At 41.0% G+C, this 21,639-nt stretch overlaps 3 protein-coding genes across 3 annotated transcripts in view; 1 reads left to right on the plus strand and 2 right to left on the minus strand.

Annotated features, from left to right (window-relative positions):
- The window catches only part of LOC118937612 (NLR family CARD domain-containing protein 3-like), a 115,474-nt gene extending 113,558 nt beyond the window's left edge, over nt 1-1,916 (minus strand). Inside the window, exon 1 of the mRNA XM_036936708.1 lies at nt 1,903-1,916. Within this exon, the coding sequence (XP_036792603.1) occupies nt 1,903-1,916 (14 nt within the window). The remainder of the gene's footprint in view (nt 1-1,902) is intronic.
- Nucleotides 1-21,639, plus strand: part of LOC110539186 (NLR family CARD domain-containing protein 3-like) — an 808,883-nt gene that overhangs the window by 559,754 nt on the left and 227,490 nt on the right. The window lies entirely within an intron of this gene.
- Nucleotides 11,951-21,639, minus strand: part of LOC118937843 (NLR family CARD domain-containing protein 3-like) — a 303,083-nt gene continuing 293,394 nt past the window's right edge. The window contains exons 8-10 of the mRNA XM_036939582.1: nt 14,505-14,589; nt 14,147-14,375; nt 11,951-13,770 (exon numbers count right to left, since the gene is read on the minus strand). Of these exons, the coding sequence (XP_036795477.1) occupies nt 11,996-13,770; nt 14,147-14,375; nt 14,505-14,589 (2,089 nt within the window). The 3' untranslated portion in view covers nt 11,951-11,995. The remainder of the gene's footprint in view (nt 13,771-14,146; nt 14,376-14,504; nt 14,590-21,639) is intronic.

Below are 21,639 nucleotides of genomic sequence, written 5' to 3' on the forward strand. Positions count from 1 at the left end.
TCACGCATACTTCTCCTTTTTCAGCCAATAACATATCTAATGCAATTCTATTCTGCCAAGCCATCCAGCTGGTTGCTTCAGTCTGTTCTGAAAAACCTTTAATAGCATCTCTGGTACAATTGGTAAAACGCTGTTGATTATAATAAATATAATTAATCCAGTCCACGTTCTTATTGAGAGTAGACCACCTGGAAATGCTTAACTCTAATCCTGCTAGGATCTGATTTCTTGCTTTGAACATATCTGGCACCCCCGTGGAACCCCAATGTTATCAATGTAAACTTTGTCATCAAAGACCCAGATGGAGTAGCTCTTTTCTCCCGTTTGGCTAAACTTCATGTCTTGGTGTTGAATGAGTGTGAAAGGCATTCCCAAATGTACAAGTGAGCATAATCCTGTCTAATCTGCCGGTAAAGCATCGCCCTGACATCATTTCCCAAGAGTACTGTACCGGGCCAAACGGTAATAATCTCCTCTGGTCACTGTAAAGGGAGGAACCTGTGGATATAAATAGTGCAAATCAATGCAACTGTCATTTTTTGGCATTCCTGCTTTCGTGAACAGCTTTACCATACCGGCCTAACCTCCTCTACCCGGAACCGTACTAGGGTGTCAACCAAAAACTGGTCATCTCCATCATACCACAACCCTAGATCCTCCTTCATTACTGTTTAAAGGGTTAGGCGTATCTTTATGCAATACATCCCTCTCTCCGGATTACAGTCAAAAACTCTCACCTTCACTATACTCCACCTCCTTCCATACTGGGTGAGTGGGTTCATATAGCCCTCTCTCTCCATATTTATTTTACCTTTATTTAACTGAACAGGCAGGTAACCCACTGTTCCCCAGTAGGCATTGTAAATAAGAATTAGTTCTTAACTGACTTCCCTACATCCTAAATGTTCTACAATCATATCTACCTCACAATGTTTTTTTTATTTATTGAATCTTTATTTAACTAGGCAAGTCAGTTAAGAACAAATTCTTATTTTCAATGACAGCCTAGGAACAGTGGGTTAACTGCCTGTTCAGGGGCAGAACGACAGATTTGTACCTTGTCAGCTCAGGGGTTTGAACTTGCAACGTTCTGGTTACTAGTCCAATGCTCTAACCGCTGTAACCACTAGGTTACCCTGCCGCCCCCATGACCTGTGTCCATGATCAATATGGGGACCTGCACCGATATATACCATAATGTCTCAGAGTCCTAGACTGCCATGTAGTTAGGGACCCCATTTGGTCTACATAAAACTCCACTGAGACATCCTTCCCAACCTCTACTCTAACTTCCTGTCTACCCAGATCTAGGGATCTCTTATGCTTGTTTTGGAACAAAATCCTCATCGTCTAAACCATGGGTCAAATTACCACTCTCCGCATACTCAGGTAGGACGTGCTGTATCAGGAATATGGCACCCACGATAAGACAGCTCAGACGTACAGCTTCCATGTGAAGCCCCACCCTCTCCCCGAGAACACATCACTAGCAAGAGCCAGACACACCTTCACTTCTATGAACAAAAACAGGGATGAAAAGACAGGAAGGATTTTCTTCATTCGAGCGATGGCCCCCGGAATTCTGCTAATTCCAGTTCTCCTCTCAAACACTGTTTATTGTTCGACAGTGTCACTGTGTCTTACCCTCCCGCCGTGTGATATGAATCCAGGTAGATCTTTCAGCTAGCTGTCACCAGGAGTCCTTGGTATGGTCCCCCCAACAAGCCTCGGGGACTGGATTGAGTGACTTCACCTGTAATGCATAAAATCCTGGACATACAGGCTTGGTTAACAAACAGTTTCTCATATGTTTTATCTGATTATATCTTTAACTTCTAAGCCTATTTGTTAGCTTTTTTAAAATGTATTATTAGTTTCTTATCCAATAGGCCACTAACTTACCCTTTTGCTCCCATGTGGGAACAGCAGACTGGGATTTATTGATTATATCCGTAAACACACCAGCCAGTCTGCACATGCTCTGAGGGCGCGGCTGGGGATGCCGTCTGGGCCTGCAGCCTTGCGAGGGTTAACACGTTTAAATGCTCATCCATATCTAAGATGGACATCCAATGGCACTCTTTTCTAAATTTCTAGAGTTCTCACTTCCTGTTTGGATTTCTTCTCAGGTTTTTGTCTGCCATATGAGTTCTGTTATACTCACAGACATAATTCAAACAGTTTTAGAAGCTCATAGTGTTTTCTATCCACCAGTAATAATATTATGCATATATTCCCATCTGGGACTGAGTAGGAGTACTGAGTAGGCAGTTCACTCTGGGCACACCTTTCATCCAAAAGTGAAAATGCTGCCCCCTAGCATCAACAGGTTCTAAATATCTGGAGGAAATCACGCAGTTCTGCCTCCAGGTCAAGATTCATGACAAACAACCTGCCTCCAGGTCAAGATTCATGACAAACATCAACCTGCCTCCAGGTCAAGATTCATGACAAACATCAACCTGCAACTGGGAGAGGCAATGTAATATCAAAAATGAAATTGTTTTCACAATTAACATGCCTTTTCTTGTTTCAATTATGTTTTATTATGAAAAATACAATATCTTCTTGTATACTTGTACAACTAAATACACTAAAATCACATTTTATTTGTCACATACACATGGTTAGCAGATGTTAATGTGAGTTTAGCGAAATGCTTGTGCTTCTAGTTCCGACAATGCAGTAATAACCAACGAGTAATCTAACCTAACGATTTCACAACAATGACCTTATATACATACACAAGTGTAAAGGGATAAAGAATATGTACATAAACATACATGAATGAGTGATGGTACAGAACGGCATAGGCAAGATGCAGTAGATGGTATCGAGTACAGTATATACCCATGAGATGAGTAATGTAGGGTATGTACACATTATATTAGGTGGCATTGTAAAGTGGCTAGTGATGCATTTTTTTCCATCAATTTCCATCAATTTCCATTATTAAAGTGGCTGGAGTTGAGTCAGTATGTTGGCAGCAGCCACTCAATGTTAGTGGTGGCTGATAAACAGTCTGATTGCCTTAAGATAGAAGCTGTTTTTCAGTCTCTCGGTCCCTGCTTTGATGCACCTGTACTGACTTCGCCTTCTGGATGATAGCAGGGTGAACAGGCAGTGGCTCGGGTGGTGATGATGCACCTGTACTGACTTTGCCTTCTGGATGATAGCAGGGTGAACAGGCAGTGGCTCGGGTGGTGATGATGCACCTGTACTGACCTCTCCTTCTGGATGATAGCGGGGTGAACAGGCAGTGGCTCGGGTGGTGATGATGCACCTGTACTGACTTCGCCTTCTGGATGATAGCGGGGTGAACAGGCAGTGGCTCGGGTGGTGATGATGCACCTGTACTGACCTCTCCTTCTGGATGATAGCGGGGTGAACAGGCAGTGGCTCGGGTGGTTGTTGTCCTTGATGATCTTTATGGCCTTTCTGCGACATCAGCAGTGTATGTGGAGCGTATGTCCATACATAATTGTACTATTTGTTATTCAACATAAAAGATGTACAACAAATGATCACATTGGTATTTTAACAGTGTTATTGTTTAAATTGTTTAAATGTAAGAGTTTAAGTGTTTAAACAGAGGATCCATCTAAAACAGTATAAAACAAGATGATAAACAGAGGATCCATCTAAAACAGTATAAAACAAGATGATAAACAGAGGATCCATCTAAAACAGTATAAAACAAGATGATAAACAGAGGATCCATCTAAAACAGTATAAAACAAGATGATAAACAGAGGATCCATCTAAAACAGTATAAAACAAGATGATAAACAGAGGATCCATCTAAAACAGTATAAAACAAGATGATAAACAGAGGATCCATCTAAAACAGTATAAAACAAGATGATAAACAGAGGATCCATCTAAAACAAGATGATAAACAGAGGATCCATCTAAAACAGTATAAAACAAGATGATAAACAGAGGATCCATCTAAAACAGTATAAAACAAGATGATAAACAGAGGATCCATCTAAAACAGTATAAAACAAGATGATAAACAGAGGATCCATCTAAAACAGTATAAAACAAGATGATAAACAGAGGATCCATCTAAAACAGTATAAAACAAGATGATAAACAGAGGATCCATCTAAAACACTATAAAACAAGTGCAGTATGTTCTGAGAATGTTACTTTAACGTCAACTCATAACGTCACACTATAACTTCATGGGAGTCTTGTGAAAAGACTGCATGTTGTTTTGGGTGGATTGAGTGACGTCTTCATCAACATTTGCAGAATATTCCTGTAATATTTTCACCTCTTGTCAGACGCCAACAGTCTAGTCGGCTGCAGACATTCATAAGGAGTTCTAGTAGTTTATTTGCCATTTGCAGGTATTAAAAGTAATACATACATTGTAATTCCTTGTTGGAGCTCTCTCACATATAGGACAGTACATACCAGAGGAGGCTGGTGAGGGGAGGACGGCTCATAATAATGTCTGGAACAGAGTGAATGAAATGGAACACATGGAAACCACGTGTTTGATACCATTCCACTTATTCCCCTCCAGCCATTACAAGCCTGTCCTCCCCAATTAAGGTCCCACCAACCTCCTGTGGTACAAACACAAACAGTAAAATATATCATCAAAAATGCAAAGTGGTAAAAGATCAGAAAAGGAACCAAAAGGTTCAGTCATGTTCTAATAGTCTGATGGAAACAGGTTGATGATTTAACAGGCAGATAGAACTGGGATAGAAGCTGTTCTAGAACCTGTGGTACAGAAACTGATTTAACAGGCAGATAGAACTGGGATAGAAGCTGTTCTAGAACCTGTGGTACAGAAACTGATTTAACAGGCAGATAGAACTGGGATAGTAGCTGTTCTAGAACCTGTGGTCCAGAAACTGATTTAACAGGCACATAGAACTGGGAGAGAAGCTGTTCTAGAATCTGTGATCCAGAAACTGATTTAACAGGCAGATAGAACTGGGATAGAAGCTGTTCTAGAACCTGTGATCCAGAAACTGATTTAACAGGCAGATAGAACTGGGATAGAAGCTGTTCTAGAACCTGTGGTCCAAAAACTGATTTAACAGGCAGATAGAACTGGGATAGAAGCTGTTCTAGAACCTGTGGCCCAGAAACTGATTTAACAGGCAGATAGAACTGGGATTGTAGCTGTTCTAGAACCTGTGGTCCAGAAACTGATTTAACAGGCAGATAGAACTGGGATAGAAGCTGTTCTAGAACCTGAGGTACAGAAACTGATTTAACAGGCAGATAGAACTGGGATAGAAACTGTTCTAGAACCTGTGGTCCAGAAACTGATTTAACAGGCAGATAGAACTGGGATAGAAGCTGTTCTAGAACCTGTGGTCCAGAAACTGATTTAACAGGCAGATATAACTGGGATAGAAGCTGTTCTAGAACCTGTGGTCCAGAATCTGATTTAACAGGCAGATAGAACTGGGATAGAAGTTGTTCTAGAACCTGTGGTCCAGAAACTGATTTAACAGGCAGATAGAACTGGGATAGAAGCTGTTCTAGAACCTGTGGTCCAGAAACTGATTTAACAAGCAGATAGAACTGGGATAGAAGCTGTTCTAGAACCTGTGGTCCAGAAACTGATTTAACAGACAGATAGAACTGGGATAGAAGCTGTTCTAGAACCTGTGGTACAGAAACTGATTTAACAGATAGATAGAACTGGGATAAAAGCTGTTCTAGAACCTGGGATCCAGAAACTGCCAAGCAACCACTGGTCCTCACTAGACTGGTGCCCTGCATGGCTATTTCTCCATTCGAGTTTTTCAGGTTTGGAAGTGATATCTGTGTTTGTGGAACTACTTGGTGTGTGTGTCCAGTGTGTGTGTGTGTTTGTGTGTGTGTCGAATGTGTGTGTCCACTGTGTGTTTGTGTGTGTGTGTCCAATGTGTGTGTGTGTGTGTGTGTCCAATATGTGTTTGTTGGTGTGTGTGTGTTTGTCCAGTGTGTGTGTGTGAGTATGTGTGTGTGTCCAGTGTGTGTATGTGTTTGCGTGTGCGTGTTTGCGTGTGTGTGTCCAATGTGTGTGTGTGTGTGTGTGTTTGTGTGTTCAGTGTGTGTCCAGTGCGTGTGTGTGTGTGTGTCCAGTGTGTGTAAGTCTATTGTGTGTGTGTCCAGTGTTTGTGTGTTTCAGTGTGTGTGTGTCAGGTTATTATTTACAGGGACACTGAGGAGTTGTAATCAACCCAAAACCCTGGATAGAGGGGCTCAGTGAATGTGGAGGTGAATGTGATCAGGTGGGTCAGTGTGTCAGAGGAGGCTCTATAGAAGGACAGAGTGCCGGCTGGCCAGTCCAGATACACTCCTACTCTGTGGGAGCTGGAGGGGTGGAGGTCTATGGTAGTGGGATAATTATTGTGCCAGGCAATGTAGCTGTTGTCAGAGCAGAACAGAGTCCAGGACTTGTCATTGTATCCAAGCCAACAGTCGTTAACCTCTCGTCTCCTGCTGATTCCTTTATATGTCACTCCAATAACAGCCCTTCTCCCACTCCACTCTACCTCCCAGTAACAGCGCCCAGTCAGACCCTCTCTACACAGCACCTGTCCACAGTCCTCAAATCTCTCTGGGTGATCAGGATACGGCTGCTCCTCTCTCCTACATGTCACCTTTCTGTTCTCCTCAGACAGAGAGAGGTGTCTGTTTACTGTGTTTGGGTCCAGTGTGAGATCACAGACATCTGATGGATGAAACCAGACACAATATTAGAAATCATCATCATTCACATTAGAATGTTAACTCACTTTTCACTAATTCATTTAATGTAGATGTTTCTAGGTATCAAAAGGAGAAGTTAAGGTAACTTGAGACTTGTTGAATGATCATATGTTATACTGTATGGTAATATAAAACACACTTATTCACATTAATTACACACACACACACACACACACACACACACACACACACACACACACACACACACCTGTATGAACACAAACACACACACACACAAAGCAACTCTTTGTAAACTTTGGTGTCCCTGATTTCTGCTTCTGTAGAACTACAGCTGATATTTAATATGACCAAGTCAGTAATGATGGTGGACTTTGACTTTGACTTAACTTGAATTAAGACTTATTCTTAGTCATATTCTTCACAGCAGTCAACACTCACATTTTCTAAGCCCAGGTTTCATTCTGTTCTCTCCACCATGTTCCACACTGTAGCGGTAAGCAGAAGAACAGACAGTAATTGAGACACACACACACACACACACACACACACGTATATAGCATATATCAATCTGTGTGTGTGTGTCCAGTGCTTGTATGTGTTTGTCCTGTGTGTGTGTGTGTGTGTGTAGGGTGTGTGTGTGTGTGTGTGTACTGTGTGTGTGTGTGTGTGTGTGAGTCCAGTTTGTGATTGTGTCAGTGTGTGTGTGTGTCCAGTGTGTGTGTTTCCATTGTGTGTCCTCGTTGTATGTCCAGTGTGAGTATGTGTGTCCAATGTGTGTTTGTCCAGTGTGTGTGTGTCCAGTGTGTGTTTGTGTGTGTGTTTGTGTGTGTGTGAGTCCTGTGTGTGTCCAGTGTGTGTCCAGTGTGTGAGTGTCCAGTGTGTGTGTGTGTCCAGAGTGTGTGTGTCCAGAGTGTGTGTGTCCTTGAGAGATTTACACACACTGCACACACATTGGACCCACACACACACACACTGAACTCACACACACACACACACACACACACAGCACTTAAATTACCAATTTTCTCCTCTGAAAAATTGGCCATATGGTCCCAGATCTCACACACACACACACACACACAGTCAGCATATAACTTTGTCCAAGTGGCTGTAAGAATGTTTGTCTTAACTAGCCTGATAAGTCAAACATGTCTGATATGAACATCGACATTAACCCTCTACATACTTGAGTTTCTCCAGTCTGCAGTGTGGATCCTCCAGTCCAGCAGAGAGCAGTCTGACTCCTGAGTCTCCTGGGTGATTGTAGCTCAGGTCCAGCTCTCTCAGGTGTGAGGGGTTTGACCTCAGAGCTGAGATCAGAGAAGCACAGCCTTCCTCTGTGACTAGACAGCCTGACAGCCTGCAAAGAGTCAAATCATATTAAAATCACACTGATATTCTTTGGTGGTGAAAATAGTGGCAATATATTTTTTCAACATATTCAGATACATCAGTGTCCTGAAACCTTCCATATCTATTCATAAAATAGTGTATCATCATAAAAAATGACAAATGATCAAAGTATTGCCTGCAGATAGAAACATCTATAGAATGTAATCACATTACAACGACTGTGACATCAGATAGAAACATCTATAGAATGTTACAACGACTGTGACATCAGATAGAAACATCTATAGAATGTTACGACTGTGACATCAGATAGAAACATCTATAGAATGTTACAACGACTGTGACATCAGATAGATGTTTCTATAGAATGTTACAACGACTGTGACATCAGATAGAAACATCTATAGAATGTTACAACGACTGTGACATCAGATAGAAACATCTATAGAATGTAATCACATTACAACGACTGTGACATCAGATAGAAACATCTATAGAATGTTACGACTGTGACATCAGATAGAAACATCTATAGAATGTTACAACGACTGTGACATCAGATAGATGTTTCTATAGAATGTTACAACGACTGTGACATCAGATAGAAACATCTATAGAATGTTACAACGACTGTGACATCAGATAGAAACATCTATAGAATGTCATCACGTTACAACGACTGTGACATCAGATAGAAACATCTATAGAATGTTACAACGACTGTGACATCAGATAGAAACATCTATAGAATGTTACAACGACTGTGACATCAGATAGAAACATCTATAGAATGTTACAACGACTGTGACATCAGATAGAAACATCTATAGAATGTTACAACGACTGTGACATCAGATAGATGTTTCTATAGAATGTTACAACGACTGTGACATCAGATAGAAACATCTATAGAATGTTACAACGACTGTGACATCAGATAGAAACATCTATAGAATGTTACAACGACTGTGACATCAGATAGAAACATCTATAGAATGTTACAACGACTGTGACATCAGATAGATGTTTCTATAGAATGTTACAACGACTGTGACATCAGATAGAAACATCTATGGAATGTTACAACGACTGTGACATCAGATAGAAACATCTATAGAATGTTACAACGACTGTGACATCAGATAGAAACATCTATAGAATGTTACAACGACTGTGACATCAGATAGAAACATCTATAGAATGTTACAACGACTGTGACATCAGATAGAAACATCTATAGAATGTTACAACGACTGTGACATCAGATAGAAACATCTATAGAATGTTACAACGACTGTGACATCAGATAGAAACATCTATAGAATGTTACAACGACTGTGACATCAGATAGAAACATCTATAGAATGTTACAACGACTGTGACATCAGATAGAAACATCTATAGAATGTTACAACGACTGTGACATCAGATAGAAACATCTATAGAATGTTACAACGACTGTGACATCAGATAGAAACATCTATAGAATGTTACAACGACTGTGACGTCAGATAGAAACATCTATAGAATGTTACAACGACTGTGACATCAGATAGAAACATCTATATAATGTTACAACGACTGTGACGTCAGATAGAAACATCTATAGAATGTTACAACGACTGTGACGTCAGATAGAAACATCTATAGAATGTTACAACGACTGTGACGTCAGATAGAAACATCTATAGAATGTTACAACGACTGTGACATCAGATAGAAACATCTATAGAATGTAATCACATTACAACGACTGTGACATCAGATAGAAACATCTATAGAATGTTACAACGACTGTGACATCAGATAGAAACATCTATAGAATGTTACAACGACTGTGACATCAGATAGAAACATCTATAGAATGTTACAACGACTGTGACATCAGATAGAAACATCTATAGAATGTTACAACGACTGTGACATCAGATAGATGTTTCTATAGAATGTTACAACGACTGTGACATCAGATAGAAACATCTATAGAATGTTACAACGACTGTGACGTCAGATAGAAACATCTATAGAATGTTACAACGACTGTGACATCAGATAGAAACATCTATAGAATGTAATCACATTACAACGACTGTGACATCAGATAGAAACATCTATAGAATGTTACAACGACTGTGACATCAGATAGAAACATCTATAGAATGTTACAACGACTGTGACATCAGATAGAAACATCTATAGAATGTTACAACGACTGTGACATCAGATAGAAACATCTATAGAATGTTACAACGACTGTGACATCAGATAGATGTTTCTATAGAATGTTACAACGACTGTGACATCAGATAGAAACATCTATAGAATGTTACAACGACTGTGACATCAGATAGAAACATCTATAGAATGTTACAACGACTGTGACATCAGATAGATGTTTCTATAGAATGTTACAACGACTGTGACATCAGATAGAAACATCTATAGAATGTTACAACGACTGTGACGTCAGATAGAAACATCTATAGAATGTTACAACGACTGTGACATCAGATAGAAACATCTATAGAATGTTACAACGACTGTGACATCAGATAGAATCATCTATAGAATGTTACAACGACTGTGACATCAGATAGAAACATCTATAGAATGTTACAACGACTGTGACATCAGATAGAAACATCTATAGAATGTTACAACGACAGTGACATCAGATAGAAACATCTATAGAATGTCATCACGTTACAACGACTGTGACATCAGACAGAAACATCTATAGAATGTTACAACGACTGTGACGTCAGAGAGAAACATCTATAGAATGTTACAACGACTGTGACAGCAGATAGAAACATCTATAGAATGTTACAACGACTGTGACATCAGATAGAAACATCTATAGAATGTTACAACGACTGTGACATCAGATAGAAACATCTATAGAACAAATATTTATTTATTTATTTATACCAGACCAGTTTAAAAAGCAGAATCAGTCAGAAGACAGACAGTGAGGTATCAGATTTAGATTGTATTGAGTATACAGTCCACACCATATCTATTTAGACAGTGAGGTATCAGATTTAGATTGTATTGAGTATACAGTCCACACCATATCTATTTAGACAGTGAGGAATCAGATTTAGATTGTATTGAGTATACAGTCCACACCATATCTATTTAGACAGTGAGGTATCAGATTTAGATTGTATTGAGTATACAGTCCACACCATATCTATTTAGACAGTGAGGTATCAGATTTAGATTGTATTGAGTATACAGTCCACACCATATCTATTTAGACAGTGAGGTATCAGATTTAGATTGTATTGAGTATACAGTCCACACCATATCTATTTAGACAGTGAGGTATCAGATTTAGATTGATCCAAAATCCAAAATGCTGGAGCACCAAATTTAAAACTGTAAGCTTCACTGTCCAAACACATATGGTGTGGACTATGTGTGTCTGGTAAACACATGTGGATCTGGTGAACAGTTATCACTTGTTGACCAACTACAGGAATACTGACCTCAGAGTCTCCAGTTTACAGTGGGGATTCCCCAGTCCAGCAGAGAGCAGCTTCACTCCTGAATCCTTCAGGTCATTGTTACTCAGGTCCAGCTCTCTCAGGTGTGAGGGGTTTGACTCCAGAGCTGAGACCAGAGAAGCACAACCTTCTTCTGTGACTCCACAGCCTGACAGCCTGACAAAGAGATCATCATGACTTCACAAACATACTGTTCATTTAACACCAGTAGTGTAGAAGGACAATGGTAGATGCATTTGGTTTATTCTCTCAAAGAACATATAGATTCATCTTCTGTCTCCTAGAATTGTATGGTCATAATGTTATACTAATGTGAAAATCAGTGCATTCATTCAATATGTCTTTCAAATAATATTATACACATATTATAATATATATTTTTCTCTAAACTAAATATTTCTTCCTGATGATTAGTTCTTAAATGTCATTTTATTTACTCACAGAACAGCTCTGGAGGCTTTGACCACTGGCAGCAGCCTCAGAAGACCTTCCTCTGATCTGGAGTATTTCTTCAGGTCAAACACATCCAGCTCCTTTTCTGAAGTCAGCAACACAAAGACCAGAGCTGACCACTGTGCAGGTGACAGGTTGGCTCTAGAGAGACTTCCAGATCTCAGGAAGCTTTGGATCTGCTCCACTAGAGAATGGTCATTCAGTTCATTCAGACAGTGGAACAGATTGATGCTCCTCTCTCGAGAGAGATCCTCCCTGATCTTCTCCTTGATGTACTTGACTGTTTCTTCATGGCTCTGTGAGCTGCTTCTTGTCTTTGTCAGGAGACCTCGTAAGTGCTTCTGATTGGACTCCAGTGAGAGGCCCAGAAGGAAGCGGAGGAAAAGGTCCAGGTTTCCCGTCTCACTTTGTATGGCTTTATCCACAGCACTCTTGTAGAAAGTAACTTCAGGCTCGTCGTTTGTTTGCAGTTTGTCCATTAGATTCTCATTGTTGTTGATGAATGAGAGGAACACATATACAGCAGCCAGAAACTCCTGAATGCTCAGATGAACAAAGCAGTACACCTTGTCGTGGTACAGACCACATTCCTCTTTAAAGAGCTGTGTGCACAATCCTGAGTACACTGAGGCTTCATTGACATCAATGCCAACCTCTTTCAGGTCTTCTTCATAGAAAATCAGATTGCCCTTCACAAGCTGTTGAAAAGCCAGTTTTCCCAGTGACAGAATGCTCTCTTTATTCCAGTGTGGACCTGTCTCTTCTTTCCCAAGATACTTTTCATTAATCTGTTTGGTATGAAACTCCACAAGGTGTGTGTACATCTCAGTCAGAGTCTTGGGCATCTCTTCTCTCTTATGTTCCAGCATGTGTTCAAGGACTGTTGCAGAAATCCAACAGAAGACTGGAATGTGGCACATGATGTGGAGGCTCCTTGATGTCTTTATGTGTGAGATGATTCTGCTGGACAGGTCCTCATCACTGAATCTCTTCCTGAAGTACTCCTCCTTCTGTGGGTCATTGAACCCTCGTACCTCTGTCACCTGGTCAACACATCCTGAAGGGATCTTATTGGCTGCTGCAGGTCGGGTAGTTATCCAGAGGAGAGCAGAGGGAAGCAGATTTCCCCTGATGAGATTTGTCAGCAGAACATCCACTGAGGTTGACTCTGTGACGTCCCAACAGATCTTGTTCTTCTGGAAGTCTAGGGGCAGTCGGCACTCATCCAGACCATCAAAGATGAACAGAACTTTGAACTTGTTGTAGATGGAGATTCCTGATTGTTTGGTTTCCATTGAGAAGTGATTGAGAAGTTCAATGAAAGTGTGTTTGTCCTCTTTCATCAAATTCAGCTCCCGGAAAGGAAATGAAAATACAAATTGGACATCCTGATTTGCTTTTCCTTCAGCCCAGTCCAGAATGAACTTCTGCACAGAGACTGTTTTTCCAATGCCAGCGACTCCCTTTGTCAGCACAGTTCTGATAGGTTTGTCTTGTCCAGTTAAGGGTTTGAAGATGTCGTTACATTTGATTGCAGTCTCTGGTCTTGCTTGTTTCCTGGTTGTTGTCTCAATCTGTCTCAGCTCATGTTCATTATTGACCTCTCCTGTTCCACCCTCTGTGATGTAGAGCTCTGTGTAGATCTTATTGAGAAGTGTTGGGTTTCCTTGTTTAGCGATCCCCTCAAATACACATTGAAACTTCTTCCTTAGATTAGATTTGAGTTCATGTTGGCAAATCACAGCGAGCTCACCTGAATCTAGAAATAACACAGAGGATATTAATATTACGTCTGTTTTAATGCCTACACTATTGTAGGACTGTTATAAAGTTTTACATTATAATAATGTATTCTTTTAACAGACTGTATAAATGTGTAAATGTTTTCATAATGCATTACAGACTGGTGTGACTGATTACATTATTATTGGTATTATTGATGGTATAATTTATGTTGTCTCTCTCTCTCTAAATTAATCACCACAACACATCCCTGCTGCTACTTGATGAGGTCACTAGGTGTTGTGTTAAGGCTGCTACAATATCATTGAGTTACACAGCTACTTTAGCTGTACTTTAGCTACAGCTTTTAAATGTTATAAAACATCATTCATCATGAGGCAGACAGCTCTTACATTTCTCCAGTGTGTCAGCAAGCTCCTTCTGGTTCATTTTCCTCAGGACGTGCAGTGTGATCTTCAGAGCCCCCTCTCTGGCATTGCTCTCCTGCTTCTCATCTTCAGCGTCCACCACTTCCTTATCCTGCTTCTGACTCTCAAAGCCTTCTGGGAGTTCTGGACTAAGAATCCTCTTGAACGTCTTCAGCTCGTTCTTAACAAATGTCACGATGTTCTCTTCAAGCAACTGAAATAAATCAAGTAAATAAGTTAAGCAAGAGAATAAATGCTTTCTCAATTAACACACTATTGAATGATTGACAGATCAACTTTGCTTGAGTTAAACAAAAACAATGTACACAACAGGACCACATACACTGAATATGGAGGCCAGGTCTGTTTGATGACTCTGAGAAGACTGACCACTGAGAATCTCTGACTCTGATCTCTCCTGTTGGTTTCTGTGGACAAAACATGGGATTACATCTGTCGTGGATTATGTTATAATATTTGTAGTGCATTATAATGGTTGTTTTATTCGACAGAATTGAGTGTTCTGTTAACTATTGTGTTCTACTGAGGATGGCCTCTATGAGATAACACTGACAGAGGAGATTTATGATTAAATTAAACAATTAAGATTTATTTTTCTCTGGGTGATAAAACCTAAAGAGCATTCTAGAGAACTAGAATGAGGTAATGGTTCTGTTATGAACCAGGAACGAGATTAGAACCTCGTCTTAGGGATCAAACTGAACGATAATTTATAGCTTTCTGGCTACGGGATACTCCTTTCCACTTATAAAGTCTCACTTTGTGAACTGTTCCTGTGGTTTGTTATGTCGACTATGGGGGTGTATATCTGTGAACTGTTCCTGTGGTTTGTTATGTCGACTACGGGGGTGAACTGTTCCTGTGGTTTGTTATGTCGACTACGGGGGTGAACTGTTCCTGTGGTTTGTTATGTCGACTACGGGGGTGAACTGTTCCTGTGGTTTGTTATGTTGACTACAGGGTGTATCTTTGTGAACTGTTCCTGTGGTTTGTTATGTCGACTACGGGGGTGAACTGTTCCTGTGGTTTGTTATGTTGACTACGGGGGGGTATCTTTGTGAACTGTTCCTGTGGTTTGTTATGTCGACTACAGGGTGTATCTTTGTGAACTGTTCCTGTGGTTTGTTATGTCGACTACGGGGGTGAACTGTTCCTGTGGTTTGTTATGTTGACTACGGGGGGGTATCTTTGTGAACTGTTCCTGTGGTTTGTTATGTCGACTACAGGGTGTATCTTTGTGAACTGTTCCTGTGGTTTGTTATGTCGACTACGGGGGTGAACTGTTCCTGTGGTTTGTTATGTTGACTACAGGGTGTATCTTTGTGAACTGTTCCTGTGGTTTGTTATGTCGACTACGGGGGTGAACTGTTCCTGTGGTTTGTTATGTTGACTACGGGGGTGTATCTTTGTGAACTGTTCCTGTGGTTTGTTATGTTGACTACGGGGGTGAACTGTTCCTGTGGTTTGTTATGTCGACTACGGGGGTGAACTGTTCCTGTGGTTTGTTATGTCGACTACAGGGTGTATCTTTGTGAACTGTTCCTGTGGTTTGTTATGTCGACTACGGGGGTGAACTGTTCCTGTGGTTTGTTATGTTGACTACGGGGGTGTATCTTTGTGAACTGTTCCTGTGGTTTGTTATGTCGACTACGGGGGTGAACTGTTCCTGTGGTTTGTTATGTCGATTACGGGGGGGTATCTTTGCTACTAAAAGTCTCAGTAGTCATTGTGTTGTCACTTTCAATGGTTCATTAGAAACGGTGCATCATTGAAAGTCATTGCTCTTATTATTAAAGATGTAGTTTAAGTATAACTCTGACTGTGAAGTTTATCTCTCTGCTCATTTGGTAATACGGAAACGAACCACCACACACACACACACACACACACAGACACACACACACACATACGCACACACACACACACACGCAGGCACACACAGACAGACAGACAGACAGACACAGACAGACACAGACAGACAGACACAGACAGACACAGACAGACACAGACATATACAGACAGACACAGACAGACACAGACAGACACAGACAGACACAGACAGACAGACACAGACAGACACAGACAGACAGACAGAGACAGACAGACAGACAGAGACAGACAGAGACAGACAGACAGACAGACAGACAGACAGACAGACAGAAAGACAGACAGACAGACGCAGGCACAGGCACACGCGCGCGCAGGCACACGTACACACGCGCGCGCAGGCACACGTACACACACAGACAGACAGACAGACAGACAGACAGACACACGTACACACGCGCGCGCAGGCACAGGTACACACACAGACAGACAGACAGACAGACAGACAGACACACGTACACACGCGCGCGCAGGCACAGGTACACACACACGCGCGCGCAGGCACACGTACACACACACGCGCGCGCAGGCACACGTACACACACACGGACGCACAGGCACACGTACACACACACGCGGGCGCAGGCACACTTACACACACACGCGCGCGCAGGCACACGTACACACACACGCGCGCGCAGGCACACACACACACACGAGCGCGCAGGCACAAACACACACACACACACACGCGCGCGCAGGCACACACACACACGCGCAGGCACACACACACACACACACACGCAGGCACACACACACACACACGCGCGCGCGTGCAGGCACACACACACACGCGCGCAGGCACACACACACACACGCGCGCAGGCACACACACACACACGCGCGCAGGCACACACACACACACACACACAAACACACACGCGAGCGCAGGCACACACACACACACGCGCGCGCATGCACACACACACACACACACACGCGCGCGCATGCACACACACACGCGCGCGCAGGCACACACACACACACACGCACACACACATGCGCGTTGTGTTTGCTTAATATTGTTTTAGGACTATGAAAATGACTATGGACAGTGTTGTTTAACTCACTGACCAGGACCCATGAGTTCTTCTTACCTTGGTTCAGTAGAAAAGTCTCCCTCTCTAAAGGTTATAGGAGGTTCCATAGACCAGTCACTCTTCATGGACACACAGCTGGGAACAGGGGAGGCTGGTCTCTCCTGCTTGATTGGGCTTCAACACAACAGAGACAAACATTACATCTCTCATCTACTCTGAGCTCAGATGGGGAAACATAAGAAGAGTTTCATCCCAAAACACAATATCTCACTTTTCTACAGGGCTGTTACTTTGGCAGATAATGTCCCCCATCTAAATAAATATATATATATATTTTAAATAATTAACTAAATGTCTGATGTTTTTGGTTTATGTCAGTTTCATTGTGTTATGCTATGTTATTTTATTGTTGTAAGTGGTAAAATTAAGTAGAAAATTTTATACTTTGCAATTCTGAATAATTACTACTTTAGTAAGGAATTACACATTATTCAGTACTACTGCAGTTGCTCCATAATTCCAATAGATGGCAGCATAAGACCACAAATGACATTTCAGAAGATCAGTTTAGTTTTCTCCCTGGATACACCACCACTCCCCTCACAGGAAAACTCCTGTGTGCTTCTTTCTGTCCCTTTCCACACTGCTAACACAAGAGGGCTTCTTCCTGTCCCTTTCCACACTGCTAACACAAGAGGGCTTCTTCCTGTCCCTTTCCACACTGCTAACACAAGAGGGCTTCTTCCTGTCCCTTTCCACACTGCTAACACAAGAGGGCTTCTTCCTGTCCCTTTCCACACTGCTAACACAAGAGGGCTTCTTCCTGTCCCTTTCCACACTGCTAACACAAGAGGGCTTCTTTCTGTCCCTTTCCACACTGCAAACACAAGAGGAAGGACTGAAAAAGCATTTAACAGATTACTGTGAAGTAACATAATGATGATTCATGTTTATTATTACCTGTTTTTTATGCTCATGTTTTGAAATTATACTTCATTAACATAACAATTACCAATAAGCCTGAACATTAATTCAGTTAGAATTAGGGTTAAAATAGGTTATACCTAGGGTTAGGGGTTAAGTTTAAAATAGGTTATACCTACGGTTAGGGGTTAAGGTTAAAATAGGTTATACCTAGGTTTAGGGGTTAAGGGTTAAGGTTAAAATGTTTTTATGCTCATGTTTTACGTTAGGTTAAACATAGAGGTTAAACGTAAAGTCTATACTGTTACATCAATCACACAGTTCAAACCACATTTGAAAAATAAAACTGATGTGTCTTGTTTATCAAGTGTTCTGCCTTGCAATAATAAATATAATGAAATAACTAAACAAAAACAGCAAAATGCTGAGACAGGTTTAGATTAACAAAATAATCTAAATGCTATTTAGTACTATTATAGCTCTCTTGCTCCTCCCTGTGACTTTCTGTGGGTACTACATAACTAATTCACGACACCTGCAAGGCTATTAATCTGAGGTAGTGTAACAGGGTTATATTGGTGATTCCCCTTGCCACTTTATTGCTAAACCAATGGGTTTTTGGTTTGAGTTTGTCTTGCCTTCACCTACTCAACATGGCATCTTATTGGCTGGTTTGCGTAGCATGCTTACGAGGGGGGATGTTACAGTTAGAATCGTCCCAGTGAACAAGCACCAAACCAGCGGTAAGTTGTTGGTTGCCAAGCACTGTACATCAAGTACAGTGCTTTATACTCTCAAGTGATGATTTAAATGAACAATTTATATCAAATTGTTTGTAAATGTTATTCGAACATCACACATAAGATGCAGCGGTTTTTGGAGAATATTTGTTGTGCATTTTGTTGTAAAGAATTCCCGCCAGACTAGCTAGCAATTCACTGTGTCTGGTGGGGTGGGGGGGGTTCATGTATTTTGTACAGTGCCTGAGTGCAGAGTTGGATGGTGAGCCGTGCATTGCATGACGTGCAATTTTGTGCTGTTCCTATCAGAATAAATCTACATGTGCTACATGTTGGAGTTCCGTGTCGATGACTGATTGTACACAACGCAAGAAGAGTACTGTTACATAGCAACTGCGTAAGATCTACAAATCAATGAGCTAGACCTGTCCATTTGTTTTCGAACTCAGTGACACTGCGCAGCTTTTCACTCAATCCGATGCCTACGAACGAACATTTCGATGCATTTCAAATTACCCAGCAGCCATTTAGAAACAACAAGTAGTCCAAAAAACGTATTTCGTAATTAAAAAATGTCTTCTGGCTGTTTAAATCGGCCACATATTGAAAAAGAGGACAGGGACATACGTTTTAGTTAGGTGGTATACATTTTTCTGAAAACAAATATGGTTAACCATGATCAGAAAATGTTCAACATTTTATTGGTATTCACCAGCCATCACAGAGGTATGCCTCAATGGGTAAGGTACAGTGGGTAATATCGAAATTTAATTTATAATGTAAAACAAATAATCATTGTTTTTTAAGAACAATATTTTGCATCTGGGCCCATTCACAAAGCATCATAGAATAGAAAATTGGTCCTATAAATTCTGAGAATGAAGACATTTTACACTTATGGGTATAAATTAAAGCTATGCATGAAGTCTCTAGTCCCACCTAGTCGGCAGATATTTAGGACACCTCGTGAGCTGTCCTAAGTAGTTAAGAGTTAACAGCAGGTGTCCTAAGTAGTTAAGAGTTAACAGCAGGTGTCCTAAGTAGTTAAGAGTTAACAGCAGGTGTCCTAAGTAGTTAAGAGTTAACAGCAGGTGTCCTAAGTAGTTAAGAGTTAGCAGCAGGTGTCCTAAGTAGTTAAGAGTTAACAGCAGGTGTCCTAAGTAGTTAAGAGTTAACAGCAGGTTTCCTAAGTAGTTAAGAGTTAACAGCAGGTGTCCTAAGTAGTTAAGAGTTAACAGCAGGTGTCCTGATAATACTATAGAATAATGCAGTGAGTCAGTGGTTCCTGAGCCACATGTAATTGCTTTGTAGTAGTTAAATTTTTTTGATATTTCTATATAATCAATCCATTAATAATATAGATTTATGTGCAACAGTATGTCTTGTGCTTTTGGCAATGATTTATGTATAATAATTATAATAAGTCATACCATGTATGTCTGCACAGCAATTTGTCTTCATTTTGGCAGATTAACTCAGGTTTTCGCCCAGCGGCTAAGGAGTTGGTGCTGTGGCCAAAAGGTGGCTGGTTCAAATCCCGGGCCGGGAAAAAACCACCAGAAGTGATCTGATGACTGGAAGGCTGCTTGATTCACACCCTCTAAACATTAACCTTCACCAGAAGTGATCTGATGACTGGAAGGCTGCTGGATTCACATCCTCTAAACATTAACCTTCACCAGAAGTGATCTGATGACTGGAAGGCTGCTTGATTCACATCCTCTAAACATTAACCTTCACCAGAAGTGATCTGATGACTGGAAGGCTGCTTGATTCACACCCTCTAAACATTAACCTTCACCAGAAGTGATCTGATGACTGGAAGGCTGCTTGATTCACATCCTCTAAACATTAACCTTCACCAGAAGTGATCTGATGACTGGAAGGCTGCTTGATTCACATCCTCTAAACATTAACCTTCTGTTGATCAGAACTCAAGAGGTTCTTCTTCACTGAACCAAAATATATATAATGTTTTAGTGGTTCCATATATTAATGAAGTGATAGAAGCCTTTTTGGTTCTAGAAGGAACCTTCTGTCCTAAGAGTGTATAATAATAAACACGTTGTTCTTCTTATTATTTAATTATCTCCATCATTTTATTTCAAGTTCTCCCTTTGGAGCACAACATCATGTTGTTAAAAAATAATCCTAAATTGGGCATGGATATAAATGAGGCATTTGAAGGCATCTAGGGTGTAATATGTGTTTGATGAAAATGAACATTGTCTGCAACGTTGTAGGCAACATTATTGGCAAGGGACTTGATGCCTTCTATTATAACGGTTATATTGTCAAAAAGATGCATTCCATTATATTAGGTAATAATTAAGAGTAGGCAGGAGGGCTGCTGGGTTCACATCCTCGAAACATTAACCTTTTGTTGATCAGAACTCGAGAGGTTCTTCTTCACTGAACCCCAAAAATATATATGTTTTAGTTATTCCATTTTCTTTAGATTATTTAATTATCTACATCATGTTATTTCAAGTTATCCATTTGGAGCACAACATCATGTTGTTAAATAATAATCCTAATAATTAAGTAACAACCATCACAACAACCATCACAATTGAGAACCCCTGCAGTACCTCCACTGACCCCGGATTGAGAACCCCTGCAGTACCTCCACAGACCCCGGATTGAGAACCCCTGCAGTACCTCCACAGACCCCGGATTGAGAACCCCTGCAGTACCTCCACAGACCCCGGATTGAGAACCCCTGCAGTACCTCCACAGACCCCGGATTGAGAACCCCTGATTTAGCAGATGCTCTTATCCAGAGTGATTTACAGTAAGTGCTTTCATCTTAATTAAGATAGCTACGTGAGTATATATATATATATACCCATCTAAAATCTATCAG

This window comes from Oncorhynchus mykiss, chromosome 12, assembly GCF_013265735.2.
Source record: "Oncorhynchus mykiss isolate Arlee chromosome 12, USDA_OmykA_1.1, whole genome shotgun sequence".
Classification (NCBI taxonomy): Eukaryota; Metazoa; Chordata; class Actinopteri; order Salmoniformes; family Salmonidae; genus Oncorhynchus; species Oncorhynchus mykiss.